General features: G+C 41.9%; 1 protein-coding gene across 1 annotated transcript in view; it reads right to left on the bottom strand.

Annotated features, from left to right (window-relative positions):
* The window catches only part of WWTR1 (WW domain containing transcription regulator 1), a gene marked incomplete at both ends in the record, with an annotated part of 42,183 nt that extends 17,197 nt beyond the window's left edge, over positions 1-24,986 (bottom strand). The window contains 2 exons of the mRNA XM_079539585.1: positions 4,990-5,126; positions 24,595-24,986. Coding sequence (XP_079395711.1) covers positions 4,990-5,126; positions 24,595-24,986 — 529 coding nt within the window. The remainder of the gene's footprint in view (positions 1-4,989; positions 5,127-24,594) is intronic.
* Positions 24,987-26,225: the final 1,239 nt, after the last annotated feature.

Genomic DNA, 26,225 nt, shown 5'->3' with positions numbered 1-26,225 from the left:
TGTATCCTTTGAGACATCTGCATTTATTTTATCTCATATTGAACTTAATTCCCATTCATCTCTACAGCTGCCAGCCTGTCTTCCAAACACAAGTAAGTACTCAATCTGAAATGTGCACAATAAATTACTTGTTGGAGATTTTAAATACAAATAACAAAAAAATACTATTTTCCAGAGCTGTATTGTAAAACCATCATTCCAACAGAACTCAGAAGTCCTCTAAAACTGTTTCAGCTCTTCTGTAAGTGCTATTTCATTAACCAGAAGACGTTGCCAAAATTATTCACATTGACCATACCCAAATTCAGGACATCCAGTAATTAAAAATGACCTGAAACACGAAGCCTTTCCACTTGGCAGGTGGTGAGTGGGCATGGGCTACACAGGAGGAAAAATGTGTTCCTCCCTACATATATTAGTAGCCAAATCTCCAGGCAATGAAAACCAAGCCTTGCAAAATCCAGACCATTTAATGTACGCCTGTTATCACTGCAGTACATACTGCCTGTTTTCAAACACCTTGGGAGTTTCTTATCTCCAGATCACTTCGACACAGTAACCAAAACTGTTTTATCACTTTCAAACAATAGTAACTACACTTCTTTTATCCTGGCAGGATATGGAAACCTTGGTTCATGTGTTTATTGATTTAAACAGGAATACTGCATTGTTTTATTGGCTGGATTTCCTGGCTGATTTCAAAAAGAAAGCAGATGCAAAGTGCCATAACTCCCACCTGTCTTCAGACTCAGTTAAATTACCTTGAGCAATGCAGATAAATGCTGCATTTTTAAGTTCATGGACAAATCTCTATGACAGAAATGGGTATCAGTGTTAAGAGGCAAAAAAGCAAATGAAAAAACAACACCATCACCAAAACACGCGACGTGATCTCCTCACACTGGTGACTGCTGTTAAGGCAGACCAGTTTCCTTAACTTGGACTTGGGCATTTCCAGAGAGCAGTTCTGCCACATCACTCAGCCAGCAGTTTGGCCATTAGTTTGGCTGCACTGCAACTGTTCCTTCCTTCCTTTCACTCGCAGGAAGTCCACGGAGCTTGGTCTTCCTAATTCAGGAATCTATATCTGATGCCTACAGTAAGACTGCACAGATATCCTTCCTTCCATGTGGGGTCTTTAGATCTACTGCACTAATTTAGCTGACTGGTAGTATGCAAGCAGAATTTTATCAATCAATCAAAAATTCTTTTCAAACTGGGCAGACCAGAGATCCATCCATAGACAGCACCAAAGTCAATGGCATCTATGAAGCACTTATGAAGAGGTGAAAAATACAGTGCATCCGATTGTCTTCATTTAGAGGCTGATTATTTACCGTGTGGCATTCCAGCAATGAAACAGTTTAAGAACTGCTGTTAATTCAGTCCTTTCCTTAGGATATCTATCTACAAACTGCTTTAGAAAAAAAAAAGGCAAAATATTTAGAAAAATCAGACCAAGCAAGCCTGAATATTTGCTAATGAATGCTTGCAACAGTGAGCTTTCAGTATGAGACAGATTTCTCCTTCCATTCATGACGCTTCACTTAATTTAGTGGTCTTCTGTAAGCTAACACAAAAACCCACCTAGCATGTGTTTGTTTTATGCAAATTTATCAAGATGCATCAAAGAAAGAAATGCCTTTGGATGCCTTTGTTATACAACACATAATAAGCAGTGCTTTAAATGTTGGTGAGAAAACCAATACTTCTAATGCTATAAGCAAATCAGTATATATAGACAACACAAATCTAAACATAAATGCTATAAGGAAACCAGTGTATACAGACAACACAAATCCACAGTAAGAAGAGAAGGTAAAAAAGCAGGTTTTTCAAGGTACATCTATCAGTTTAACTTTGACTACACACATCTCTCAAGTCTAAACATATCAGGACGGGGTACCTCTTAAACATCATGTGCTTTTGATAGAATGTTTCTATGTACCTTTGGACACTAGCAAAGTTTGCTCACAGAAGTTTATAAACCGAAGCAACAAGCTGTACAGAACACAGCGTATTTTCCGTCTCCTCATCAGAAGCACAGCAAGGAATACACATGTGCTACTAATTGGAAGAGCAGACCACTATGCAGACCTGGAATACTTAAATCCATTTCTTGTAGGTGGCACATCTTCAAAAGAAAAACTTTTAAAATTCCTACATTACCAAAAAATATGAAAGCAGAAGACAGACGCACAGACTTCAATTGCTGAAAAGTTATAAAATGACGGCCAGAAGAGTGATTTAGCTTATTATTCAGTTTCCATTTCTTCTCTGATGCTTGTAGGACATTGGCACGATCACTTCTGGCTAGAGGTCTCACCACTACACCAAAGAATTGCTCCATTCAGTGTCCGAGCAGACCCAAGAAGGCAACATTAGAAGTAACACTGTTGTTTCACAACAGAGCAGGATGGTATCTCCCTTCCATTTGACCAGGATAATGTCAAAAGAGATACATTCACCTTACACACTGGAAACCACATTCACATCTATTTTAAACAAACACATGAAGTATTCAGAAGCTACTGCATCCTGTTTAGATACATAAATACTTAATACAAACACATTAGAAATTACAAGATTGTGCTGATGTATATCTAATCAATTGTAATCTAAGGACATGGAGTGACAGGATGAAAGGAAATGTCTTTAAACTGGAAGAGGGTAGATTTAGACTAGATACCAGGAAGAAATTCTTTACTGTGAGGGTGCTGAGACACTGGAACAGGTTGCCCACAGAGGTTGTGGATGCCCCCTCCGTGGAAGCATTCCAGGCCAGGCCGGATGAGGCTGTGAGAAACCCGGTCTAGTGAGCGGTGTCCCTGCCTACAGCAGAGAGTTGGAACTAGATGATCTTGAACATCCCTTCCAACCCAAACCATTTCTATGATCCTATGATTCTATCTGATGCTGAATTTAATAGCAATGCAGAAAGTGCTACTCTATTCTGCAACCAGACTTATGTTCCCCAAGGTGCATCACAGAATGCCTTTAGAAAACCACCAGCATGAGTAAAAATTCACCAAAACAGGTTGACAAAAAATTTTTCTTGACTAATTAAATATGGACATTGTGGTAACTTCTACACATCTGTAGGGAACTAATATTTAGGAAATTCTGTCACAGACCAGAACCATTGTGCTAAGCACTGCTTGAATACCCAACTGTTTAAATACTTTGTCAATAAATGTGAAGAATACTGAATGAAACACAGTCTCTATATGAGTGACAGATTTTGAAGTCTATGGACCTATTGGGCATCCCAAGTCCCTTCAAGAACAGACTTTTAATTATGTGTTAGCCTTTATTTCTAAACCTTTGTATCCTAAGATGTTCCTTCAATGTGCAAGTATTTCAGCACATGATATGCCTCTGATTAATCTTACTTCACTTCTATTGACAAACAGGGAAAAAAGCCTATTGGACACTGACTCCCGAATCATGGTACATCCTCTGTTTTTTAATTATAGAGAATTCAACAGATGTTAATATAAGCTGAGGAGCTGATGTGAAAAAAAACAAAAAAAAAAACCAAACCCACCTCTGTGCTATTCTTACCTGTTGCTCATTTCAAAATTGGTCTCATCAGTGATTTGAAATAATACAAGCAGCCCAGCTGTTAACTTCACCATGTAGAGTGACACACTGCAGTAAGCTCTTGCCTGAAGGATTTTCCTCAGGTTTGTTCTGATGTCTGCTAAGGACACAATCTGTTGCTGTCTGCTGATTCACATAACATAACCAACAACGCCTCCGTACTGAACATATACAAGTAGGACAGTTGTTGAGAGAATGTAAGAATTTTGTTCTGTCATGACACTGTCCCTCCCAGGTCATTCTACGGCTCTATGAACTAAAATTACTTACTGCAAGGGACAGCATAAGCATTTATTACTAATTCAATTCAGAAGTAAAAATTGATTCTGTATAATTGTTGTTGGTGACCACTGTCAGCCAAGTGATTACTATAGTTTTCTTGGAATGTAAGAGACAAAACTGATGAACCGACTGCACATGAATAACCATGAAATTATGAGACCAATTTACAAAAATGAACTCGAACACCAATCTAGTTTGTGTTTTTATGACTACTTATTTGACCCAGTTTTGTGACCTTGGGACTGTATACTGACCTATCTGTTCCTCATTTACTTGAAAGCCAGAGCAGTTAAAACTACTAGGATCTGAACTGCAGATGCAAAACATAATAGAAAAAGTATCAGTCTTAATTATTTATTAAAAATGTTTGCTTCCATTTATATCTTTAATATTTTCAGAATTTCAAGGTTTTTTTCTTCTAAGATTCTGGCAAAATCAGAGGAACATAAGCTGCTGTTTAAAGTTAACCCTGAAGTGCTACAAACAAACACCAAAAAAACCCCACACATTTACAAGTTTTCAGTTAATTCATTCTTCAAAACTTGTTACTGTTTCGCTAGAAGTAGTTTCTATTAGAAAGCACTTCCTACCACAGAGCATATCGCTGCAAAATAAATAATAGATAAATAAGTAAATAAATGAGGGGGAAAAAAGGAAAAGAGGGAAAAAACAACCACCACTACCAACAGCTACTAGCTCTGATCTGAAGGAACACAGGAAAGCCTGCAGACAGATTGTCTATGGTAGCATGTTGTGCAGTAAGCTTTGAAAATTATCTGGTGGAATTGTAGAGGCTTTATACCACCTCTGAATGAAAAAGTATAGGAAGGTTTCATTTTTCTCTGTTCATCATCAAAAACTTTTCACAGAAGATCAAAAATAAAATGCATGACCTGTTAGAACTTCAAACAGTGCAACTTCACTTACTGCCAATTCTACAGAAGGAAAAAATAAGAAAAGGAAGTAGAGAACATACTGTTTGGCTTGATGACGGAATCAGAACTACCCTTTTTGAAGCAAAAATACTTTGGGAAACATAGCAGTGAAAGATGGCCCTGCCCTCTTGTTCATATTTCCACCACAGAAATGAGATCCAGTACTCACCGAGATTTGGCTGAGACACTGCCATAGACCTCTGTGGTACTGGCGTGGAAGTAGCTGCGGGATGGTGGCTCATGTGATTCAGTGGTTGATTCATAGTTTTTCGAGGATCTTGCCATGTTGTAATTTTTTCTATGTGACTGAGAAAGTGAAGATAAAGCAAAAGTTTAACAGACAATTCCCACGTACATTGTGATACATGGTTAGGCATAAGACCATGAACGTCCTATTTGTGCTTCTAATCCCACACTTATTTCTCCTCCTTACCTCACACCAACCCATCTGAAATTATCTGTCATCTTGCCATTTCTTTAGCCCTTACATATTTTCCTCCCCCCACCATCCTGACACTTCACGTGCTACTTCTGATTGAATTACTTTCACTCAAACAAAAGATGAATCCCATTATGACAGTGAAAATCTGTAACAGATACTCATCTTGTAGGCTACTTGACCGTTAAAAAGTTGTTCACCCTTTTCTTAACACTTCTGTCTACACATTCAAATACGGGGCCATTTTCCATGCACCAAGGGATGGTCATTTTGCCAAGTTTTGAAAATACGGGTGTTCTGCCAGAAAGCACTGTTTTGCTCCTTACCACTCCATGAAAACTTGTCTGTATCTCCAAAAATATCAGATTATATTCTTGTTGCCAAGAGAGGCAGATGACATCAGTAGGACCAGTGTCTCTGCAAAGTTACCAGCAGTTTTTAATCAAGGTAGTCAGTGTATCAGCAGTGTATCCACCACTCTCCTGAGGTAAAGGCTGATGTATATATATATATGTATATATATACATAACACTGAAAACCACACCAAAATAACTAATACCCGAGATTGCTGCAACACATCTTTTGTCAGATTAAAGAGATGAAGGGACTGTGTTATTGCTACAATGGAAGGTTTTCACTGAAATGCATGAATTTAGACACTTATCAGAACAAGGATTTCAAGGCTGACCATGCAACTCCATTTGAAACAAGCAAAAGACAAAAAGAAAAGGAAAAAAAAAAAAAAAAAAAAGAGAGGTAGATGAAAGCAGGGGAGTGTCTGGTACCCAGCCCGTGACTCTGCTGAATGTGGATCCATCTTGGCATGCCCTGCTTTCTGCCCCATCAGCCAGCCAGCATACCGATTGCTGGCTGGATGCAGAGAAGTTTTCCTCTGCTATTTTAAAGAGGAATGCCTTTAAGTGGAACATATAAAGAAGGATAAAACTTCTAAAAGCTCCACGTCTGGAAAACCATTCTGATCCACCTTTCATAAAAGCAATTCCTAACTTCCCCTTTACTGATCTCAGTCTCAAAACTTCTCCTTGCTACTTTAAGCTATCGTTGCATTGTCATTAAGGCTGTGACCACAACTTCAGACTTTGCTGACAGCCAGCACTATTTAACAAGTGAGTTTACATCTACTGCCACATTACCATGTCCAAACTCTTTACTGTCTATCTCTGATGTTACCAAAATAACGTGAATTACAAGCAGCAAAAATACCAAACATATCTACATTAAAGAAAACCAAAACAAAACAAAATCAGAACAAATTTTTAAAGAACAGAGAACAGCTGCATTGCCTATATCAGTCTGTGACCATATCCTAATATTTTACATTTAACGTACACTTCCAAAAGTGCAACTGAAGATCACATTTTCACTTCAGTGCTTGTCTACAACTCAGCCTCTAAGCAGCTGAGCACTTTATTTTACCAAAGCTATGAGCGTATTTATTGTATGTAATCATTGCTATTTACAAGGAGATAATCCACCATTTTTTCTTGCTAGCACTGAATGATTTTATTCTTCTCTCACTGTAAAACTTAAGCACATTTGAGGCTTTTCTTCTTTTTATTGTTTTATTATTTTCCAAGTACAAGAATTCTCGTATCCAGCTCAGTTAAAGGATCTTTCTTCCAAAAGAAGTGGCGTTCTGAACAAAAGATGCAATAAATTGGGCATTGTTTTTAATAATTATATCAAAGTGAACTGAAAAGCACTGTTATTTAAAGCTCCATTGTTCTGTTTCTCTGGCATTTTAATTCAAATAAAGAAGCTACACTTAATCAAAGCGATGGATTTTGGAATACCCATGTATAATAGAAAAGATCATTCCCCAAATTGTGAAACTTGTTTTTAAACATGAGTGCTAGCAATTAAATAATTACTACCTCTTTGTTGTTTGTATCAAAACAGATTTCCCTCTTTCTAACATTTTTAGTTACATTTTTCCAACACTGTAAAATGTTCAAATTAATTGAAGACTTTTTTTCTCTTCTCTTTTCCTGTTAGTTTCATCATGAGAAATTGAAAACATCAACTCTTGTTAGCAAAATCTGAAGCACAAGTTAAAGGATTTATGAACTCAGCTGTATTAAGCAATCTCTAACTTGTTTGAACGTATTCCTCAGCCTAACTCCAAACCTGCAGCCTTTAACTAGAGCCACTAACCACGTACAACAAGCAGGAAATGCTCTTAAAGCCACACTACAATACTGAATTCTGTTATCGGAGTTCCTTTCTCCAGTAACATTCTCACTCTTCATGGACATCAAGACAACAAAACACAATCACTCATATTCAGGTTCAGGGAAGAGCTACCAACACATGCGGAGTGACGTATGCAAGTTTGTACCCTTCCATCTGAATTATGGAGGGAAAGAAATAAAGCCTACTCGGTATCCCAAAGATGACTAACGATGACTTAAACATATCCATGGGCTCCTGTTCTGCCTCCTGCTGAATGTAGAACTGCACCATGGAATCTACACTTCTCCAGCCCCCATGAGCTTTTAGGAGGCTCTGAAATGCCACATCCAGGGACGCATCCAAGAGAAAGGGCGTTTATCTCCTGGACAAAAATAAAGTTAAGAAACATCTCCAATGTGCTCAGATGACCAGGAAATCCATGCAACTGAAGCCAGCGGAAGGCTGGAGCACACACTGCTCAGTGTTTCTTTTTTCGTTACCTTCTTTATCGCACTTCATATTTAGATACATGTTAAGAACTGGAAGACGTTATTCTTAAATCAAAATACTTCATATGTACATAATTCAATGCTATCATTACTGCATACAAAATGCAACATAAAGTAATTTTCTGTTCTCTGCAAAACAGTTCACCAAGTAGTAAATTAGAACATTGATCAAAAGATGGATACCCTTTTTAGGCCTTGATCCCGAAAAACCAATGTCACTGTAAGTTTTGCCTCAAATATCAATGGAAGGTGAGTCATACTCTCAATTTTGCACAGCTTCACAGCTAGCAGGTATGTAGGAAAGAGCATTGGGAGTGCCTGGTTGCAGCTGGCAGTCTGTTACAATAACTATGACTTTTTTGGTCTCACACTTTCAATACAGTACACGTGCTACGTGAGACTCCTTCTAGCAAAGATCATTGAAGTGATTCAGATCTGTAATAAGTACATATACACGAAAAATACTGAGGAGAAAACATCTCAGTAGAGCTATCTGGGATTGTATCAATCCATCTACTTATTATTTCTAGAAGTATTCATCTTGGAAGGATTTTTTTCTTGGCATGTATCACATAGGCTATAAAAACAAGCCAGAAAACAAAGCTATAGACAAAGAATAATAATATGCACTAGAAATCTTAAAATGCACTACAGGGATGATAGGCCTGGAAAACAGCAACAGTTTCACTTCTCCTAAAATCTGAGCTCTACACATTTGAGCATTTAACTTCCAGTGTCACTGAGAGAATCAGTTACAGGTGAGTTAAACCTTGGCTACAGCATCCCCTAAGGCCTTGACTGCATGCTAGTTCTCCCAGTTTTACATACAGAATAATGTTGTTATTAACTGCTTTGTGTGTTTAATCCTCGTGTAACAGCACCTATACAGAAAGAGAAACTAAATATGTCTAAGTTAATAAACTCTACAACAACATCTCTGTGCACCTCCTATGACACACAAGCTCAGTGAGCAGTAAATTGTATCCCAATGGTGGCCCCTCATCAGAAAAATATTTAATGCAATGCTCCAGATTTCAGAAACTCAGTATTTTATTAGGACTTAGAGATTCTCTTCCACTTGTCTTCCACTGAAGTATTGATCAATGCTTCCTGTTTGGGTGTCTACTTCCTGCTTTGAAACTTCAGTATTTTCCATGACTTGAGCTTCTGCACCGTACTGCATTTTTTCACTGCTAGGCTCTGATCACCAACTTCCACCACAACCTTGCCAAAACAGCTCAGTTCAAATTAGCAAGCAGCAGCATGAAGTACATTCATTCTTTTTCTGCTTGTACTAACTCCAACAACGAATGCGCTTCTGTGGTTTCTATTTTGGGATCATCTTTTTTTTTTTCCAGTATTAGGAAACTCAGATCTACTTCTCTGAAAAGAACTTTAAGTATAATTAAGGAGAAAGAACTGATTCAAACTATTTTATCCTGCAAGCGTGCTCTGAACTGAAACAACACAAGCTCAGAGTTAGGCTAACTCTGTAGAACTTGTATGGAGTCCTTTATTGGGCCTTTGTCAAAGGGACTAAGAGTGGATTTTGTGACTGAGCCACATCAAAGTAAAGCTGCTTCAGGGCAAGTGGGAAGTTGATGACTCATCAACATGAACAACCCATATGTTCTGACTCATTAACTGCTCCCAGCAGGATGACAGCTCAGACTGCATTGGAGACCATCCAGTCATCCACTTCCGGCTGCACCATCATTATCAAACATTGGGAAATCTGTTTACATCTCTGTAGGCAGAGCCAAATCATTGCCCAACTTCTCTCTGTCCCTCTGTCCTTTGTATACAATAAATAAATAAATAAATAAATAAATAAATAAATAAATAAATAAAGGGGCAAAAAGATTCCACCAGAAGTGCTTCGGCACTGCATGATGTAGCAGACATACCTTTAAACAAATTGACAGGTTCTGAGATTTAAAAAAATTGGCCTTGGTCAACAACATTCTGGTCTATTAAATTTGCCTGCCCGGTGCTGCAGTGCAATATCTGCTAAAACCACCAGCAGGTCCAAACCACACAATGTTTCAGCCAAGAGAAGCACAAAGGATTTAGCAGCAGAAGATAAACTCTGGTCAGTACCACTAACAGTAGCCTAGCGGGTAGCCACTCCTCGGCCCCAGGACACCTGACCATTCCCTTTGTGTGAGGCCTAATGACCACGTCTGGCAAGGTCAAGCGAATGAACTCTTCTGTCAGTGTGCTGACCTGGAAACAAATCCTGCTAATTATCTTTCTGCTAGATGCAAAGGTTGATCTGATGGACCCCAGAGTCCCCTTTCGACTGTAAGTCGAAATAAAATAGAGAAAAAGGCTGTGAAATATGCAGCAGGGAATATGAGGCAGGGCCAGACTACTGCTATTAGCAGCACCCTGCAGCCAGAACAGCTTGAACTGGGAAATGGATGGGTTACGTTCAGTCTATTTCAAATTCAGCTGTGGTCTAGTGATTTCTGGAAGGTGAGGGCAGCTAGAAAGATAGATGAAAATCAACCATGATACTTTAATACTTTTATTTTATTAAAAAAGTCTACAACCACATTATTATATTATATGAGCTTTTTACTACAAAGAACCTTTGCAACTCCTCTCCCTTGAATCTAACAGATCCTGTCATGCCTATTACATGTCAGAGTGAGCTAGTGGTGCAGCCCATGCTCTGGCTGCATCGCAGCAGCCCTGGTGGGCCCTGCTGACAGCCCTTGAGCAGCTGGCGGTGGACACTGCAGCAGCTGGAATGACTGCTAAGCACTGTTCCCTAACTTCAGCATTTCACTGTATGCTGATATTATTCACCAGTTAATCAGCAAAGCAGAAAAAAGTTTCCCCTATTCATAACTAAAAAAATAATCACATTTTACAAAGGACAATCAACAAGCACAAGCACATGAGGACAAAGCACCTATTAGACTGAAGAGCTTAAAGTTGTGTGTTAGTGATTTCATTTATACTGCTCGCTTCATTCCAGCACTTGATAGGAAAAAGATTTTATCTTTCACGATATCACCCGAAAGACACAAATGCATATGAAAACAGTATCTCTCAGTCACTTCACCACTGGAAGTGCAGAAATTAATAACTAACACTCAACTGTTCAACAACTTGTCCTTGTAATAAGCCCAAGAAATGCCCGCAGTACTTCAAGTTGCAGATTTATCTAACGGTATTCACACTGCTTGCTTTTGCAGACAGCGATAAATGTTTCACGAAGATTTCATGAAACTTTAACAAGCAGACACAATGTAGCTACTAAACTGAAGACTTTGTGTTCCTATTGCATTTTCATTGTAATTTCTAATCTTGAAGCTGGAACATCACAGAAGTATTTGAATACTTACTATCCTCTGCCAAGCACTAATTAAAATAACTTCTTTAGCGAAAATAGTTGCTCTTTTCCTGAATTAGTTTCAACATTACTCACTACCTTGAAGAGAACCTTAAGAACATCCCACTAAGCTTCCCCATAACCGACTGATCCTATTGTTACCATATGCCACAGACTTAAAAAACATTAAACTAGTTACACACATGGAAACAAAACACCCTTTGAGTTCTATTGACAACTTAACCCTGAGGATTTGGATGAAATCCTAATTCTTGAGAAAAAGAAAAAAGGGCACTGAATGAAACTATTATATACAACACTGTAATGGAATTGTTTAATGTATGCAATATATAATGTTGTCAACACATTTGTTTGATAGATGTCTGTATCATTTATATTTAAAGATACATATTATTGATCCTATTAAAAAGCACGCTTATTTTATTTGGGGAAATAAATAGTAATCTGAAACAAAACACTCCCTTGAGAGATACATGTGACATTTTCGGATTCATGAAGTTACTGAAGTTGTTAAATAGGCTGCAGAATGAAAAATAGTTAATTGTCCTCCACTTGATCTAGAGGCTGTATCCATCTTCTGTGATTCCAACTCTTTATTCACCAACAAAAAAGCCCTGCCAGAAGCTAGCATATTTGTGAGCAATCAGGGTATACATAAAAAAAAATAATACTTCTTGTAGCAAGCAAGGAGAATCAGCTCCTCTCATAAATATTCTTTTACTACCAAGCAGCCATTTCTAGAAAATCAATAATATTTTAACATATTCTGCATTTTAGTAAAAACCAAAATAAAGCTAACCAACAACAAAGAGCACTCCTCTTCATAAAGCATCACAAATTTCTTCATGCAAGAACAATTATTAATGCAAACATCCAAAACCAAAACCGCACATAAGAAAAATTCTCCTGTAAGGTTGCATCCCACTGCATCATCCAGAGGTAGAGAAGTGGATGACTTTGCAGAATTTGGTCTGAGGGCTCCCTACAGCCTAAACTACTACTTCAATTTCTGCTTTCTGAGTCTGTTAGAAAATCACCATTAAGGTCTCCCAAGCAATGTACGCTTTGCACAAACATTAAAAAATGGATTTTTTTCCCCAACACTGGTGTATATGTGATCAAAGAATGCGCGGGGTTGAACCCATTGTCATATCTGTAATCTCTGATATTTTGCTTTTTAACTAGTGGTGGACCCCTTTCTCTTCACAATTTGAAGAACTGTCTTCAGATCACTGCAGTACGTTTGAGTACACTTTGATAAAAAGGTCTTTAGCTGCAGAAATACAGTATCACCTACTCCAAACTTCAGAGCAGGCACACCTGCAGTCTCGCTGGCCTTTGCCTGGCTGTCATTGACATCAACACCTTCTCTACAGTTCCATACTTAAACATCTAGAAGATTCCCTCAGCACATGGGAAAATGTCAAAGGGTTCATCCGCTAGCTGACATACACACTGAGGAAAAATCACACTGTTTCTAGTGAATGGACTCACAAGAAACAAATGAAAAACTGAATGCTCCCTGTAGCGTCTGCAGACTTACACGTTTTTATTACATCCCTGCTTTTAATTTTCAAGGACAGTTTGGAATACAGAAGAAGTTTTAATATATAAATGGTACTTTTCATAGTCAGATCCCATTATCCATTGTTCAGCTCACATAACTCCTGATCCACAGGTCCTCAGTACCTCATTCCACTAAATAAAAATGGATCAGGGTATAAATAGCTTTTGGGGGAGTTTCTTACAAAACATGGATTCCCAGAATATTGGTTCCTGCTCTTCAAAAAATTTCAGTACACAAAGGAGTCCTACTTCAATTCTTTTTTTCTTTGCGATTCACGATAGAGGTCATTAGCTGGCAGATGAATTGTTCTGGAGTCTTATTTTCATCTTCCATAGGATGAATTGATTGGCTCCCATGGAAGAGAAGTCCATACAAATAACCACATTAATCACTAGAGTTCAGAAAGCTTGCTTTTTATAATCTGAAACCACCGCGTACCCAGGAAATCCTGCCAGACAGTCACTATTTGCAAATGGATGGGAAATGCAACCATTTGCCATCAAAAACAGACGAAAAACAGGATCTGGGTAAGAGACCAAATCTTTGCCCAGACAAAACCATTCCAAAATAAAGAAACAATGTCTGCTAGCTGATAGTTGACCTCAGCTGAGGAAAGGTGACAGTTCTGCTCAGTGTACATAGATTACATAGAGCATTTTAAAATGAAGTCAGGATTGTAAATAAGATTTTGCTGAAGGAAGGGAGCTGCTGTCAATTCTGACACTGTGGTAATATTCTGATTAAATGTATTCCACTCAAAAGCAAACCTACCTTTCCAAAGTGTAGGTATATGTATGGACAAGCAAGACTTCCCTTAAGCTGATACGAATGTACAGAAATACCACCTACCAGGATAGCCGCGTCCCACGGATTCACAGTGGAGTGCACTGTTCAGTTACAAACTACAAGCTCACTACTAAGAGTCAAAAGACACTTTGTGAGAACGTAAGGACCTGCAAGAAGCTTCGTCATTTTAATGAGTATTTGTGATGCTTTATTGGCACTCCAAGGACAGGAATAAAACAGCCCTATTTTAAAATTTAACTGGTAAAATGTAATAATTTGCTGGTACTTTCATGGTTTTCAATAATGAAAGTATTCAGATCCTTACCTGAGTGAGAGGTAAGCATGATCATCCTGCATGTTCCTTTCACTTCAGCTACTATCAGCTGAAACACGGTTAGGATTAGAGAGCATTTTTCTTTAGGTATAACTGAATTGTGATGTGGGACATACAGCACATACGTGCCCCTAAAGCCATGGCTTACAACCCCAATGAAGTCGGGGTGCCAGCACTGCCATTCTTAACACACAGGTTTCTGAAGCCTGTTTTTTTTTTTTTTTTTTTTTTTTTTTTTTTTTTTTTTTTTTTTTTTTGAGAATTCAGTGTAAAGGAAGAGTTTGCAGGATTTACTCAGGTCCAGCAAGTCCAGACTCTTGCATATCCCTACTGGAATTACACTGTCAGAGGAATACTGGGATAGAGTAAATCATTTGTAAACTGCTGATCTTTCAGCAATTAACACCCATTTTTTGTTGTTGTTGTTTTGTTTGTTTGTTTTTAAATGTGATTTAAGTAAAAATTCACTTACTGATTACAATTTTAATGGCTGGCAGAGCTTTGACTCAAAGAGAACATTTTCTTTCTGTCAGTATCGAAAACACTGTCTTAAAAGGCTAGCTGCAACATTCATATGCATAACAACAGTCAGGACAAACATCACTTCTGTGTTAGGTGCAATTTCTGCAGTGATATGCTCTTTTCCTGTGGCCCCAAGAAGAACTTCAGTTGAGATATTTTTTCCCCACTGTTCCTAGTACAGCCATTAAGAAGAAAAATAAAAATCACCAACAAGCCAAATTTATTTATTAGGAGAAAATCTGTATTCTGTAATCAAAAGACCAGAATCAATTTAAGAGCTTGGGATGAAGATGCTTGAGGCTGTTGAGCTGGCACTGGTCCAGCAGTTGTCAGCAGTTACAAACTATCCGACATATCTGAATTACTCTGTGCAATGAATCTGCAAAGACTGTGGAATAGGTGGCACTGATCCTCAGCTGGATCTAAATCCCTGCATTACCTCAAAGGCAGATTTCAGAGACTTCAGCTCACTCAGTCAGATTAATTTCTGGTGGTTTTCCATGTTGCAAGTACTCCTTAATTGCAGTCAAGGTGATCTTCCCACAGAGTATGTCATTCATGTGCAGAATTCAGAAAACTGAATTTCACATTTTCCTTTGTTTTCTTGTAATTTTGAATTATAGAGATGATAAAAACATTTTAAACTATCAGAGTAGCTCGGCCCCTGCCTTGTCATTGCATCAGCTTGTTTTATTTCCACTGAATTATAAAACAACCATAAAAGACCTTTCATGCAGCAAGAAAACCTGCTGGAATTGCCTTTAGGAAAAAACTAAAAGCAAAACCCTAAACCCAAAGTGAACAATTAATTCAAAGATTAAACATTTGTGGAACTACGCACAGCTAAGTGCAACATCAAAAAAAAAGATCTGTTGCTTTATGCCTCAGACTTCCCAGAGAACTTATTTTTCCCTGTACATACGTAAATAAAAATCAAGAGGAAAGGAAAAATAACCAGTGTTCCCAAGGCTACCAACAAGTTCAGAGTTTTGGCTGGGTGACCTTCAGTTGAAGCTCCACTACCGCTGATCACATCCACAATCCTTGTACCAGCAACTGCTAGCTGAGGCCTTCACAAGGCCATCAGAATAACTTTGAAACTAACCTTTCCACATTCTTTATCTATTCTGTGGAGGGTACAGAGAGGGTGGACTTTGAGTAAATAAAATTTACTCAATTAAAAATATGAGCAGAACATAATTGAAGCAAGAGCAGTGCAAAATCAGTAGCTCCAGAAGTTTTCATTAATAGGTGATTTTTAATATATTTTTTAATTTTATTTTTGGAACTGTGCACACCCCTCCCCCCTCCCCCCCCATCTTTGAATATGAGGACTGATTGAGGATTTTCTGTTTTCACCTTTGGGATGACTGGAAAAGGTGTTTGCTCTTTTTTTAATCCTGAGAACATCTAAAAACAGAATCTTTCCTAGCTAAGATACCTTTTAGATACCTTTTGCAATATACTGACTACCCTCAGTGCAGAATCTTCAGAAATGCCTTAATTTCTCCTAAACACCAATCTTTTATCATTCTACTTTCAGTAAGATGTAAATAATCTCACCAGAAAATCTCTTCCATCATCCAGCCTTATGGTGACCAGAGGAGTGGCATAATTTCATTGATTCTCCACTATCATGTCTTGCAGCAGCAGATTAAAACAAAACGTCTGTATAAAATGGAACTGAAGAGTAGAACCCTCTGTCACCTCTCAGAAAGTTTTTTCTCTACAATCATGATCTAACATTTGGGTGACATCAGGGCTGAGAGACAGCTCCCTGTGAGAAGCCACCCCCCAGCTGGGTGCTGCCCCCAGAGCAGCACGAGGGCACTGGCAGCCACAGCTCCACACATGGGGCTCACAGGAGTCAAATGCTGCACCCGCATACATCAACCAATGCATCAGTCTTTGATCCACAGCTCTCACAGTAACTTCACATCACATCAGATCCTCACTTTTGACATGTGCCTGTGAAATTAAGCCATGCACATTTGCAAAAAATTCCTCACCTCTATAGGCAAAAGAAGTTACGCTGCTGTTTGAATATATACAGTAGAATGAGTAGAATGTCAAAAGTGATTAGAAAAATATAGTGACAAAACTAAATATGACATAAAAACCTTTTGTGAAGAACTCCCACGCTAAAATCTGCTCTGGTACGCTCAGATATGTTGACCTTTCACTGCATTCCCCATGAAACTGTGCAGCAATGGCCATGCAGCACAGGCTGCACTCACGTACAGACAGAAAGCCTGTGCTGAGGAGGCAATGGGGCAACCCGCTCTGTGCTGGCTGCAGGCTGGAGCAGCATTCACAAGGGGCAGATGCTGAGCTGAGGGGCTGCTTCGGTCGCAGCTGTTCAGCCAAGCAGACAACCCAAAGTCTTTCCAAAAGTCTTTCTCCTTTCAAAAACACAGGCACCAAAACCATATCCACCAAATTACTTTTCAGGCAAAAAAAGACCTTTAAAAACATGGTCTGTAAACCTAATAAATTGCAATCAGGCACACTGCCTTCCTCTTACAACTGTAAAGTCTCTTCTGCGAAAAACTTTGTTCTACTTCCAAACATGTTTGGGTGTAGAATGTGGTTTGCACAAATGCTCACCAGTTCCTGAGAGCCATCCTGAAAAGGGTACTGAGGAACAGCTGTGGTCCTGTCTGTGGGCCCTGAGATCCTACTGCTGCTGGTGGGCCAGGGCTGAGCCGCCCTCACCAGGACATGGTTTTCTATGTGCTTGGCATGGCAACCAGCTTACACTGTAAGAAACAACTTCCATGGAGTAAAATTCAGTATTTACTCCTGTATGCGCTCAGTTTCTATGCACAGAAATTGTTCATTGATAAGAACAGAAGCTGATCGGTTCTTAACACTCATGCCTGGCATTATCAATCCCTACAGTTGCTAATCCACTGCCTCACACACCCCACCAGAAAGCAGATACACACACTTCTCCATCAGCAGCACTGCAAGTGAGAGCACGGCGCCCCACAGCACAGGACTGGGCAGCTGGGCCAGGCCTGAGGAAAGCAGTCAGGTTGTGAGAGCTTCTTTTAAACAAAACACACAGATTAAATTGAAGCCAAACCACGGCCTTTAAAAACCTCACAAAACAGCAATCTCATGGCTCATACACAATTTTCAATTTCAGAAACACGGTAAATGTTAATACAACCTTAAAGAGGTTGAAGAGTTTATTGACAGGAGATTTACTTCACTACGTGATGCTTACACCATTGCTCACCAGTCAAGCATTGAAAAATAGGAATACGGAGCATTTCATAAAAATACCTATAGTGGAAAGACTGGGAAAGTTGATCACAGGTGGAGAAAGGTTTACTTGCAGTGTAGGGAAAAACTGAGTTGTTCCATGAAGTGTCCTTCTACTCACAGACCTGAAGGGCGGTCAGAACACTGCACACAAGCAGATCTGGAACAGACTGAAAGCCAGTGAAAAGGGCGAGCATTCTGGCTCACAAAGCAGAGTGTGCTGCAGGCGGTGCATGGCTCTGGACAGAGCAGCACTGCAGGGAGAGCTGCTCCCAGACCGTGGCTCTGCCACCGTGCTGCGCAGTGATGGCCAGTGCAGGCCCTGGAAATGTAGGCAGCCAACTCCCGTTCCACAGCTCCACTTCTGCTGCAGCTCCTCAAAGTAACACCTCACGATTACTGCAGTTCTAACACAACGCATTCTGTCCAGCTCTTTAACAAGCACAACTCTGTCTCCTCACAGTAGCTTCGGTCACATCTGCCCAGAGAATGCTCACAGGTATGGAACAGAAGATACAGTACAGTGCTGCAGTACAATGCGATGTCTCTGAGCTTCGTTACCAGAGTTCATGCAGCAGTCGCAGGCGCTAGCGTTAACACTGTGCCTGGATTCTGACTCTGACAAATGCAACACGATCCACCCCCACCCCCATACTGCACCCACTTCTCTTCCTCCCTCCTTCTGAATACGAGGGGGGAAATGCCATAAGTCTGTGTGTTGAAATTCAGCCCACGTTACATTTCCTTCAGATTTAATTGCTTCCATACAATCTGCATCTGCTAGTCACGCTAGGCCCCAGGGCATGAAACGTGCTCTGTCACAGAGGAGCTCTTGTCCTGTGAGAATCTCCACATATAAAGAGAAGGAGGTATGGGTAAAACCAAGTGGAGCAAACGAAACAAACAGGTTGTCTCCTTCACCCAGAGCATCCAAACAGGAAGCAAGCCAAAGCTTCACCACCAGCTCCATAAGCTTTGAGAGAGAGCACTGAAAGCTGAAGGGACTGGGCAGGCTCTGCACAGCAAAGCCTCTTGGTGTGGATGTGGTCCATCAGGTTAAGAAGCAGACGGCTCTGCATCCTGTCCCCTACTTACAAATGGAGTAGTTGTTCAGCCTGGAGAAGAGATGGCTGCATGGAGATCTCACTGCAGCCTTCCAGTACTTAAACAGGAGGGGAATCGACTTTTTACTCAGATAGACAGTGACAGGACAAGAGGGAATGGTTTTAAGCTCAAGGAGGGAAGGTTTAGGTTAGATGTCAGGGAGAAGTTCTTCACAGAGTGTGGTGAGATGCCGGAACCAGCTGCCCAGCGAGGCTGTGAATGTTCTGTACCTGGAGGTGTTCAAGGCCAGGTTGGATGGGGCCTTGGGCAACATGGTCTAGTACCAGAACTGAAGGTGGGTGGCCCTGCCTGTAGCACAGGGGTTGGAGCTTGATGATCCTCAGGGTTTTATTCCAACCCAAGCCATTCTATGATGGCCAGGGAAGATCATCTGTAGCACACAAAAATTGTAAAAACAACCGGTCATTCCTATTTAGAGCAATCCAAATCACTCATAAAGCCAACTCTCCTTTAAATGTTTCCAGAAGAACATTTTCATGATCGCATTAGCACCTCCGCCTATTCCATACATTTCTTTCTAAACTATGTTAATTGATATTCTTTTCTGGTTGATTTATGCACACAGCAAGTGTGTACATTAAGCTCATATGATGAAATGGTGTGTGATTATCATCCATCAATGAACAAATACTCCTGAACAATCTTAAATTCTTCAGGATTAAAAAAAAAAATAAAGAGTGGGCTTAAGGCAAATTTCACTAAACCAGTGCATTTCTCTGCACTGGACAGTAATTATTCAATTACTAGCTTAAAAATATACATCAGTTCAATATATCCAATTTTATATCAACAAAATATTGTTTAGAGATTTCCTAGATCATTTAGGAATGTACATACCTAAATTTAATACAACTTTTGTGTTTAGACAAACCTTCACAACAAGCTTCTTATGTATTTCTTCAGAGGAAACTCTTCTTGGCAGCATTTCCAGTGTCAACATAGCCCTGTGCTGAGTTTTCTTCACTGACCCTTTACAGTTCAGTGAAAATGCAGTTCATATCCTAACACAGAAAATCCAGGAACTGCATCACTTCCTGTAAATTGAACATGTCCTCAAAGCAATTTTATTCCAGATCCACTTCCACTATCCTCTTATTAAACACCATATTTTAACCATCATATTAACCTCTGAATTTTATTACGCACCACAGCTTACACTGTTTCAGATTTTGAGAAAATAAGCCATTGATCATGAGAAGACACTATCTTGGATTAAAAAGTGTGTAATTATTAACTTTCTTTAGAAACTCTGCAGCCATTCTTACTACCAAATTCAGAAGAAAAATGTGGCTTACAGATCCTTAGGAGATTTTTTGATCACTTATTTGATAGTATTAGAGACCCCCTAGACAAAGCCCAACTACTCAGTCTTTGCCAAGAATGAAGTCTGGCCTAGCCTCAACACTGAGAGGTCAAAATCACTCTGCACGTCATGTTGGCTCCATATTCACAGGGAGATAAAATGCAATTCTCAGCCACACAGACGTTAAGGAAGTTCTCTGGCTTTGTAACAACATCAGTAAAACAGAATTTGATCAGTTAACAGAGCAGACAGATAGCACTCTAACACTGTCAAACACAGCTTGCAAATTTAGTTTTGTGCTCATTAGTTCACCTCTAATATGAAGCACAAAAGTGAGCTATATCTGAATTTCCATTGAGCAAACTTCAATATTGTATCACAGCTTTCCTACCTGATTGGAACTCTTTAAAATAAGTTGGTAGGTGCATCAATTTCAGACAGACATCACTTGCAACACTGCACCTCAGAGCAGTCTTGCATAGCATAATTTCTGTTGAACAAAGGAACACGGCCAAGGGCAGCAATGCGAGTACAAAGGGACCACTAAGTCACACCTGATCAGCCAATGGGTACAGGGGCAAAACACAAACCCCTGCAGTGTGTGCGAAACGCTCCAAAAGCTCTGTTCTTCCCTAAGTGCCTCTCTCTAATACACCACACCAAAAGCAGCAAGGATGTACGGCCTCTCGCTTGGCACTACCTTTCTACAAGGACCAAAAGAAGATGCATTGGTGTGAGTCCCAGTTTTTGAAGCATGCATTATCCCACCATTGTCTGGTTGCAAATGAGGACCAATACTGTAAAAGTGTCATCCGTATGAATAGATGAAGGTGTCAAATTTTTCCACACTTTTACCAGAAGTCTACAGAGCTTCCTTGTATGCTGCCCTTCTCCTCTCCCACTTACAGCTGTATGACTGCATTCCCGAGGCAGAAAGGCGCCTCTGCCTGGAGTGCTGTGCAGCACTCAGAGCAGTGCTGGCATTAAACATCACAGCCCCTGCAGAACTAACTCAAACTGCCCTCATGGAATGCCTGTATTTGGAAACCACCCGAGCACTTTAACTGCTTTAAAACTACTAGTTTTGTTGTTTGCAGGAAAAAAAAAAAAAAAAAACTATTCTCATAGCATCCGTATTATTTTTTTGTCTCAAAGATCTGCTGGACCTGCTCAGCAACATAAAGCTGTCCGTGCGTTAAGTAAAGCTTTTCAACCAACAGAAACCAGGAGGAAAAGTTCAAACATCTCAAGCAAATCACAAACTGAAAGCAATTAGCCCTCTCTGTCCTTGACCAGGTTTTTATTGGCAAATATGTCCCAGTATGGCAAATGTTCGCTGTACCATTAAAAAAATAAAAAGAAACCCAAGCACATAAAAGTTAAAAGTGGCAATGAGTTTCACAAATCTGTTCAGCGTAAGCACCGTACTTCTGGAATGAAATCACACTCTGATCACAAAGCACTCTACACACACTGAGAAAACATTAAAAGCTTCGTCTTTGCTTCAAATATGAGGCTGAACTGCCTAAAAACAAACTGCTGGAAATAATACTTGAAAAATTCTTTTCACTGAATATGTGTACACAGCTCTGCATGTGGATCGATAGGCAACAGACATTCCCACTTACCAACACAAGAGCTACACAAGGCAGTTGGCCTGTCTTTCCAGAAATCCTTTTTATCACAAATAAATCACACATGCACACAGGGAAAAAATGCTTTAGATAACATTGCTGTGAGCGCGTGTTTATTACTCTGTCTTCCATCCCCCACTTCTGCGGTTTGGTATTTAATTACAGGGTGGAGTGGTCCCCAGGCTACTTATGTTTCTTCAAGCCCCAGCCAGCAAACTTCTGCAGGAACTGACATGCACGAGTGTGCGTGCTGCAAGCCGTAGCTGGTTCCTGGTCAGCAGTGCTAACCAAGATCATTACTAACAGAGAGCCACTGCAACTTTCACCCAACAGTTCTTGAAAATACGTTTAAAAGAAACTGTCTGCTTTACAGACCACAGGGGCTTTAACAGGACACAGTCTGGCTATGCACTATTCGTTTTCTCCTCCATTTTCTTTTGCTAATGAGTATTACCACATTTTTATCATCAGGCTGGAAAGAAATGGCAGTTTTTTGACAAACGTGGCCTGAATTTACCATTCAAGGTAAACGTAACCTAGTACGCTCGGTTTGACCAACAGGACTTTTAAAGGCATCATCTAACTCGAATCCTACATAATATTGCATAGCTTTAAATGTGACTTATCATAAACAATTTTACATTTCTGCAGAAAAAGCTATTTTCACTTAAAAAAAAAATAGCAAAATATTGTGGATCAAACAGGATCAGTTTATAGTTACGTATTACATCCAGAAGCATTGAGTTCCCCCCCCCCCAAAAAAAAGCTTTTCCAATTAATTTTTATGGAAATCAGAAAAGTGCTCACTGGAAAAATAAAACTGTGGGAACAACATATAGACCAATTTAGGTAACAAATTACAGGCACGGTGAAAATTTACCTTATATTAAAAGGATGCTGTTAATCAGAGCAGTACTGTTGATACAATTTGGGAAAAATATGACAGACGCTGCGGGGTTTTATCCACAGCTTTTTTTTTTTTTTTTTTTTAATACAGGACCCACAATTTTTTAGACCCAACAAGAATTCAGCATCTTGGAACACTCTATATCTATGTCAGAAATGTGGGACAGGTGAAGGTGAAACCATGTGAGTGCATTTTGATATCAGTCAAAGCCAAATGGTAGACAAGAATTGTGTTATGTGATCTAAAGCTGGAGTGTGAACACTTGCTTGCCAAGCCCTAGCAAGAATTTATATAAAATATTTATTCAGGAGCAATCTGCTACAGTGCTCCTATAAGCTTCCCTTCCTCTGTATTGCTCTACTGAGAAAAATGCATGCAAAGTGCAGCAATAATATCTCAGTTAGGTGATAAACCAGATTAACAACAGACTCATAAAACTGGGCCCTTGTGAGCGCTCCCACACACTGACATGCAGAATGGCAGAAAGAAATGTATTTCCACTCTGCTCTGAAGGTGAGAAGAAGCACAACCCAGATCGTACAAAGGAATTCAAGGACCGGGCTCTCTGGAGATGCCAAAGCCACAAAGAAAAGAAATCGTTACAGAATCATGTAAATGATGTACTTTGTTATTTTTACAAGAAGAAAACATTCTCTGCCTTCCCCCAAGTCCTATCATTGTGCTTGGTATGACTGAATACACGCAGACATGCAGTCTCATATAAGCTCAAGATATGCCTATTCTGACAGGCAACAAGCGGGCAAACCCATAGCCCAACTCCACTATTTATTCCATTAGAAAACACCTGGAGTACTGCATCCAGATGTGGAGTCCTCAGCACAGGGGAGAGATGGACCTGCTGGAGTGTGCCCAGGAAGAGGGCAAGGGGTGGAACACTTTCCCTACCAGCACAGGCTGAGAGCTGGGGCTGTTCGGCCTGGAGAAGGCTCGGGGGAGACCTGAGAGTACCTGTCAGTACCTAAAGGGACTGTAAGAAAGAAGGGGACAGACTCATTAGCAGGACCTGTTGTGTCAAGACAAGGCGAAATGGTTACAGACTAAAAGAAGGGAGATTTTGACTGGATATAAGAAAAAAAGTTTTTACAATAAGAGTGGTAAGGCACCGGCACAGGTTGCCTGGAGAGGCAGTGGGTGTCCCATCCCTGCAGAAGCTCCAGGTCAGCCTGGATGGGGCTCTGAGAACCTGATGGAGCTGCAGTTGTCCCTGTATTGCAGAGGAGCGGGACCAGATGGCTTTTAGAGTCCCTTCCAGCTAAAACCATTCTATGATTCCAAACATTCTGCAGCCGTGCCTTCGCCAGGTTATCGCAGTGCCACTTCACCTACAGCAAATCCGGAACAGAGATACAGAACCCATTGAAATAACGTGCTGCTGCCTTAGCACATATTACAACTGCTGCGTACTCCCAGTCCTATTATGCTACTTCGAACCGAATTCCAAACGTCACGAATAAGACGCTTCAGTCAGACAGACGGTTCGGCTGTCACATTTGTCCAAACGCGTCTCCAAATCAGGGGAGCCCCGCGCCCACGGACCGCGCTCCGCACGACTCCTCACATCGCCACGCCGAGCTCAGATCGCGTTCGGATCCCGGGCGGGAAGCGGCAGCGCGAGGGGACGCAAGAGAAGCCGGGAGCCGCACGGGCGGGCAGGGACTCCGCCGCCCACCCCCCGCTCTGCCCCTCCCCGCCGCCGCCCCGGGCCTCTCCGCGTCTCTCCCTCTCCCCCTCTCGCACCTCAGCCCCCGCCGCCCGCGCCCGCCCCGCGAACGGCCCCCGTCCGGCGCCGCGCTCGCTCACTTGAGGAAGTAACGCTGTCCCGTGTGCGTGAGCGCCATCTCCCAGCCTGGCGGCAGCGGCAATTCGTCCGTCACGTCGTAGGAGCGCTGCCGGAGGTGCCCGTGCTGAGGCGCGGCGGCCGAGCCCACGAGCGAGGCGGGCGAGGAGTGCGAGCGGACGTGCTGCGCGGCGGCGGGCCGCGGCGGGGGGCCGCCCGAGTCCGTGCTGGACTGCCGCGAGTGCGAGCCCGAGTCGGGCTCCTTGAAGAAGGACTCGGGCAGGATTTTCTTCCGCCAGGAGCTGGGCCGGGGGTTCATGACCGCGTTGAAGAGCGCCTCGAGCTCCGTGTCCAGGTCCTGCGTGACGTGGATCACCTGCTGCCCCGGCGGCGGGGCCGCGGGCGCGGCGTTCATCTTCCCCCCCGTCAGCCCCGACGGCGAAGCGAGCGGGCGACGGCCGGGGCCGGCCCCGCTGCGCGGAGGGACGCCGGGCGGTCCCGGAGGCGCGCCGCCGTGCCGGAGCGGGCGGCGGTGCGGCACTGCCTCTGCGCCCCCTCACAGCGACGGCCGCGGCCCGGTGGAGGGGCGGGCGGGTCAGCCCACGGGCAGCGCGGCGCCCTCCCCCGGGCCGGGCCGCCCCGGGCCGCGCCGCGGCGATGGGTGCCCCGCCTACCCCGGCGGCCCGGCCTCCGCCCCGCCCCGCCCCGGCCGTGGTTATGCAACGGCCGCGGAAACTTCGGATCCTCCGAACCGCTGCGGGACGGGGCGGTTTTAGTGCGCCTCTGGGGTGCGGGGCCGGTGAGGGCTGTGCTCGCCGGGAACCCTCGCGGCCACCCGAGTCCCGTCAGCGCGACCGCCCGCCCCTCGCTTCTGTCCCGCACGAAGTTTGCGAAGGCCTCAGGGCGCCGAGCGGGGCGTGACGTCCGAGCGCGGGACGGGGCCCGGGCACTGACCTCCCCCCGGGGCCCGCAGGGTTCCGCTGTGTGCCCGCCCGTCGCGGCGGAGCGCTGCCCGCTGCTCGGGAGCTCGGTGCGTTCCTTCTCCTCGTGACACGCGGAGAGGACTTCTGGCAACCCCATCAGCTTTGTTTTTAAGCCGTGGTTCAGGAAACTCACGGCAATACTCTGGAAGCAGAACCATTCTTAAAAGCGTGTAGCAGCTTCACAGTGTGATTTAGTGATATCTTGGAACAGGGGGCGAGGGGGGGAGGGGGAGGGAAGAGTTAATGAGGACGTGTCGTACAGCTGCTTTATGAATACCTGATGATAACCCATGAAAAGATTCATCCCCGTGCTGGCAGGTATGGATTTAATACGGAGCTGTATCCCGAATCTCCCCAACACACTCTCCGGTGATACTGCAAATACAGCCGTGAGGCTGCTTCCATTCCAACTGCCTCTTTGCACCCCAGTAGTGTATATACCAGAAGCCAAAACTGTGATCAGAATGTATTCCTGAGGCTTTCTGCAATGTAAGTGTCAGTCATGCAATTTTTTTCGGTGAATTTTGCCTTCTATTGTCATTTTATTCCCATAATTCAAAAAAAAAAAAAACGATTTTTTTTTTTTTGTGTGTGTGGAGTAACTTTTGAATAATAAGGCAAAAAAATTTGCTTCAACTCAATAGCTGCATCCATAAGGAATAATGACAGTA

This window comes from Tetrao urogallus (genome assembly GCF_951394365.1).
Source record: "Tetrao urogallus genome assembly, chromosome: 9".
In the NCBI taxonomy this organism is placed as follows: domain Eukaryota; kingdom Metazoa; phylum Chordata; class Aves; order Galliformes; family Phasianidae; genus Tetrao; species Tetrao urogallus.
This window is presented reverse-complemented; position numbering and strand designations above follow the sequence as displayed.